General features: G+C 46.0%; 1 protein-coding gene across 1 annotated transcript; it reads right to left on the bottom strand.

Annotated features, from left to right (window-relative positions):
- Window positions 1–612: 612 nt before the first annotated feature.
- Window positions 613–5447, bottom strand: MLF2 (myeloid leukemia factor 2). Its single transcript, XM_009330039.1, has 7 exons — window positions 5214–5447; window positions 4700–4735; window positions 3124–3177; window positions 2576–2701; window positions 2063–2222; window positions 1734–1974; window positions 613–1203 (listed from the first exon to the last, which is right to left on the bottom strand). Exons 1-6 carry the CDS (start codon window positions 5445–5447, stop codon window positions 1796–1798), a joined length of 789 nt encoding a protein of 262 aa, XP_009328314.1. The 3' UTR covers window positions 613–1203; window positions 1734–1795.

Here is a 5447-nt window from a genome sequence, read left to right as displayed (position 1 = left end):
GGGATACACAGCAAGATCCTGGCACACCACTTCCAAGTGTAAGTCATGCATCAATGTCCTGCCTTCTGTTCCAAATGAGTTGATGAGGTTTACGTAAGGGTGCATGCTAGAGCAGGAAACTGGCCCAAGAACCCAGAAGGTCTTCCCTAATCCTGTATTCCTAATGCCTCTCAAGTTTCACCTAATACTGAAGAAGTTAAGAAAAGGTCATTCGTAACAACGTCAGCCTCAGTTGCAGAGAAATAACGGGAAAATAATGGAAATATTCCCTGGCCGTGCAGGAACCCCAGAGGCCCAATTCAGGGCTGCACAGATGACCAGGCAGCAAGAAAGACTAACCCATCTCCCTCCAGTGCACAGCACAACTACAGCAATTAAAGGGTATTTTTGCAAACAGTGGGTTCTTGGGTCTTCTTTCACAATTTCTATGTTGAGCATTATCTCACTTTGTAACTATATGGGAAGGCTATAAGGCTATTTTCTATAAGAAAATAAAGCCTTAGAATTAAACACCGAGTTTCTCCTCAGCAATTTCCCAAGGCTGTGAAAGAGGTTACTTAATTCCACAGCAGGCACAATTAGGTCAGCTGAAGGTAAAGACTGATCCAACAATTCTTTACAGTTTGTTTCTTTATTCAGTAAACATCTAGTTACAAGTTTCACAAATTAAAAAAGTGGGGGAGCTGATTGAAGAGGGGTCGGGGGGGGCCCACAGGCTGATCCAGCTGTTGTTCTGCTCCTCCCTTCTCTAACGCACACATCCTTCTGCTTCTCCATAGCTGCACCAAGGAGCAGGAAGGGAATCGAAGCCTCTGTCCCGGTGAGGGGACTGACATGGGGTTCTAGCAGAATTCCCTCATATTTCTTTCACGGGGGACTAAACACAAACTTCAGAACCAGCCCAACCCAGCACAGAAAGAGTGGAAAGGATGGAAGAGGCAAGGTGGCAGCTCCTCATGCCCACCACTACTGGCAGAAAGAACAGAACCAAGAGAGAGCAGAAAGGGAATGGGCATTTAATGTGTTCCTTGCACATCAGTGAGACTCCCCACACCTCATTGCAGCACCCAAATGGGGCAAAAAAGAGCAATGCAGAAGATTAGTTGCTTTGTTTCAATTCTTAAGTGAGAGGGAGGTTAATACTAAATTTGAGGAAGGTCCAAGTGGTGCTTTGAAGGGGCTTCAGAGTTTCACTGTCTGTACCTGGGAGGAAGGGAAATGGAGAACACAGAAAGAGTAAGTGGTGACTAGAAAGCAGCACAGACAGATAAAGACATGTTTAAACCTGATGTCTAGACATCAAAAAAAAGGAAAAAAGTCCCTTTTCAAGCACTAGATCACATCCTAGTGAACCCTATTCAAAACACAGGAGAGCAGACACCAGCACTTACTTATATTTCAAACTGGATTGACAGCAAATGGTCTCCAAGTTCTATACAATGACAGTATAAACACTCTACAGATTGTGATCCTACATCATTTCATACTGTTTCAACCATCAGTTAAGGCTGACACCACACTTTGTTGATGACAAAGCTAACTTCCACCTTCCCGTTCAGAACAGTATTTTCTCAAAATTCTCATCTTCTCCTGTTCTCTAGATTAAGTGGGAAAACCCATTTCCAACCAATGCTTCAAAATAATACAAGATTGGAGCAATGAAAAAAGAAAATCATATGGCTAAGAGGCAACCGTGCAGTGGAAGGTGAGAAAAAAAGCTTGTTAAGACTTACAAGAGTGTGTAGGTAGATTTGGGGGTGGCCACGCTGCACCCCCCACAAGGTCTGCTCTGGGTTCACCAGTCATACCGACGGGACTGTCTGGAGGGAGAATCCTCAGGGCCCTGGATCGCAAGACGAGTCCCTTCAGCCCGACGGCCACTGCTGCCTTCATGACGTCGGTAATCCAGCCCCCGCTGTGGCCGGAAACGGGACGTCTCTCGCCTCCATTCATCATCAAATGCGGCCGCATCACCTATGTAAGGAAAGAACAAGCTCAGACGGGGAGGAGGTGGGGAAGCGGCACCTGGGTTTGCTGGGAGGAGGACAGGGACAGTACTCACTTTCATCCATGTTGATGTAGTCCTGCCTCTCCTCCTGGTCACCCGTGCGATGGTTCCGGGACCGCTGCATGATGTGGGCCCGCTCCCTGATGTGGTGTCCGATCGACATTTGTTCCAAGCCACTGTCCGAGTCCCTTACGGTCCGTCTAGTCTCACGGATCTGAGGGCAGATTCTCGTGTAGGATCAACATTTTAATTCATTCTCCCAGCCCCATAAGGCACTCCGATTCTTGCCTGCAGTATTTCAGTCACGTTGCACTGCCACCACTCCCAGGATGTCAGACGCAACATAATGAAGAGGGAAAAACAGATTCCCCCCTGCCAGCACTTCCCATCCCCTCCCAGTGGCCCTCAGCATGGTTCAGTGAGTCACAACACACTCCTCGAACTGCAACTGACTGCAAAGCAGAAGTGTTGTGGGTGGCCAGCACTGAGCCACCAAATGAAGTCTATCTACCCACAGCAAAACCAGCAGCCTCGTGCTGGGAAGGTGCACTGCAGCCTCCTCCTTACCCCGCCAGGTGCTGAACGCATCTCTGAGGTCTCTTGATAGACTTTGGGCCCGTCACCCAGGTTGGAATAGGAGATGACAGTTGAGGAGGTAAATGTCTGGCAGTTAGCACCACTTGTCATATGCTCCTGCAAGAAGAAATGGGGGATAGTATAAAGAAGGAATGGGAGGGAAGAAGGGATGGCAGTTAATTCTCTCTATATACAACAAAGCAGGAAGAAATTACAATAGGAAGAATATAATCCCCATGGGTCCATCTTTCTGGAGAATACACTTCCTGTCAAATTAATTCTTATTTCTTGCTAAACAAGTCTACACCCAACACTTCCTTCCTCACCCATCTCTCCTCCTTGCACTTGGAGGGTACACCTCAGGAACAAGCTCTCACTGAATCCTGATCATGGAACAAGGCTTACAGCCTCTGCCACCTTGGCAGCTTGAGCACAGCCCATACCAAAAAAGCACAATAAGATGGGAGACAACTAGAGGGGATGGCAGGAGCACCCTCAGTACCCCCCTCAAAGCAAACTGGTTTATGGAGAGTTCTTACCATGTTTCCAATCATGTCGTTCATCATCCCAAACATATCTATAAAGCCACCTGCCTGATAAAAAAGAAAAGAGAAAACAAGAATAGTCAGTTTGGAAAGATACAGGAGGAAAGAACAACAAACTATCTGCACGGGACAAAAAACCACTGCCTAAGAGAAAAGCTTTGTTCTTTTCCCTTTCTAGCGCAGAAAGTGCAGAAATAAAAACAGGATTTGGGGTTGCTGTTCTCTCCATTCTCTCAGGTTGCATTGCCCAAGTGTTCTGGCTCTCCAGATCTCTGGATAGGGCAAAGGTGGTTCTTTTAGTCTGGCTCTGACACCTGATGCTCTGGGGTTTGTGAGTCCAGGCACTCAGCAAAGCTAAGAGAAGAAATCTCAGGATGCACACTAACAGTCATCTTAACCATAAGACAGTCATCCTTGATGACGTTTTTGCCTCATCACTGTCAACTCTTAATTTAAACCGCAAGGAAGTTTCCACTGATTGTATTCTTTCTAACATAATAACAAGTTTTCTTATTTTCCCGACAAACACCTGACTTTTTAATCTTGTAAACTTAAAGGCTGCAGTAATATACTGGGCCAGCAGGTCTCACAGGTTAATTGTGCAATATGTAAACAAAATTACTATGTCAGTTTAAACTTGCTGATTTTTTTGTTTCCTCAAGTAGCCTCTTGTTCTTGTTTCCAGCAGAGCAGTACTCACAGGCAGTGTTATTATCCTTTGAAGTCTCTCTGTTTGTATTCTTATTAATCTTTCTCTGAGCTACAACAATTCCGGGACGCTTAGTCTCTTTCACTGAGGCAATCGTTCAGAGCAAGGCAGCTGAAGTTGCTGGATCTGGAATAACCTATTTCCACTGTATTATTTTAGTAGATGATGGAGATCGGCACACTCCAAGCACGGTGTTCTCACATACACGTAGCCATTCTCATTCCAGTCTTGTTCACCTAAAGTATTCTGTTGGCTTTTCCATCTGCCACCGTCGGCAAAGGAGGTTCAATAATCACCTCTGCCTACTGATGGCTAAGTCTTTTCCTTGCATTGTCACAGTTCCTCCATTACCTCCAAACAGATCCGCAGCTTCTTTTCTTTTCAGATGTATGAGGTTGTTAAGAGACTGTCTGGTCTTCCTGGATATTAACTGTCCCAATTCCTATGAAATATTGTGCTGTGACAGCTTTAGGGCTCTTCTCTGGTCAAGGTGCAAATACAACATCCCCATATAAACAGAGTTAGAATCTCTCCTCTAAAACAGCTCACAGACCAGATTAAAACATTAGAGGGGAAGCAAGGGAAAGGCCTGAAGTCATATAGCAATTCAACAAGAGAGGTCCAATAGAAACCAGCTGCCTCTAGTTTCAGTTCAATACCCTCTTCTGTATTCCGTTTACTAGAAATCTAGAGCTCATTCTGGTCTTTTCACACCTTCCCACCCTCACTACCCATTAGGATAGATGGTTTTGCTCACAGATGGCTACATTTTAGCACCGGTTGCACATAGTGCTGATCATCTCAGTATGGAGCCACTACTTGGAAAGCCTCTAACCTGACCCAGAAGAAGAGAGAACTTACCATGCCAAGCATCCCAAAGGGTGAAACAGCTCCTGCCTGCCAGGACAACAGAAAAACAGAACAGAGAATGACCTTGCAACAGCCAAACACTAGATCCTCCTCAGAACACCCTCATCCTTCTCAGAAACAGAGCTGAGAACAGGCCCAAACACTCAGGCCCAAAAACCAGATCAAGAACGTGCCCCACAGATTCATGGTGGTTCAAACCATATCACCCCTAGCAAACCGGAAAGAAGGTGATGCTCCTAAATTTCTCCCACTTATATTGACTTATGTCCTTGAGAAATAACACGTGTTTCTTCCCTTCCTCCCATTCAACCTAAAACGCAGTTGCGTTCAATGTATTAATGCATGTGGAGTAAAGAAAAGGACAAGAACACCACTGTTTTAGAGATTCGTTATGCGCCCATCATCCGTGTGAAGGTGAAGAGCATGCCCAACCCAATAACGGCAGAAGATAGAAGCTAACAAGGCAGTTTAAGAAACCCTATCCTGTACTCAGCCCCTCTTTTACCTGCATCCTACGGCCAGCCTGGCGAGCCCCAGCTGTGGTCCCATCAGTGATGCCAAGGAGCGGGCCGAACCCAAAACTTCCAGAAAGCATGCGGTTCATGTGCTGCCGGTGGATGGCAAAAGGGTCCCTTTCGGAAAGGTTGAGAGAACAACGGTGAGGAAGGGATGACAGAAGACAAAGCCCCGCATAATCCACCCATTCTGACTTTTGAGTTTCTCTTATGTAACTGTACAT

This window comes from Pygoscelis adeliae, unplaced genomic scaffold, assembly GCF_000699105.1.
Source record: "Pygoscelis adeliae isolate BGI_AS28 unplaced genomic scaffold, ASM69910v1 Scaffold120, whole genome shotgun sequence".
NCBI lineage: Eukaryota > Metazoa > Chordata > Aves > Sphenisciformes > Spheniscidae > Pygoscelis > Pygoscelis adeliae.
This window is presented reverse-complemented; position numbering and strand designations above follow the sequence as displayed.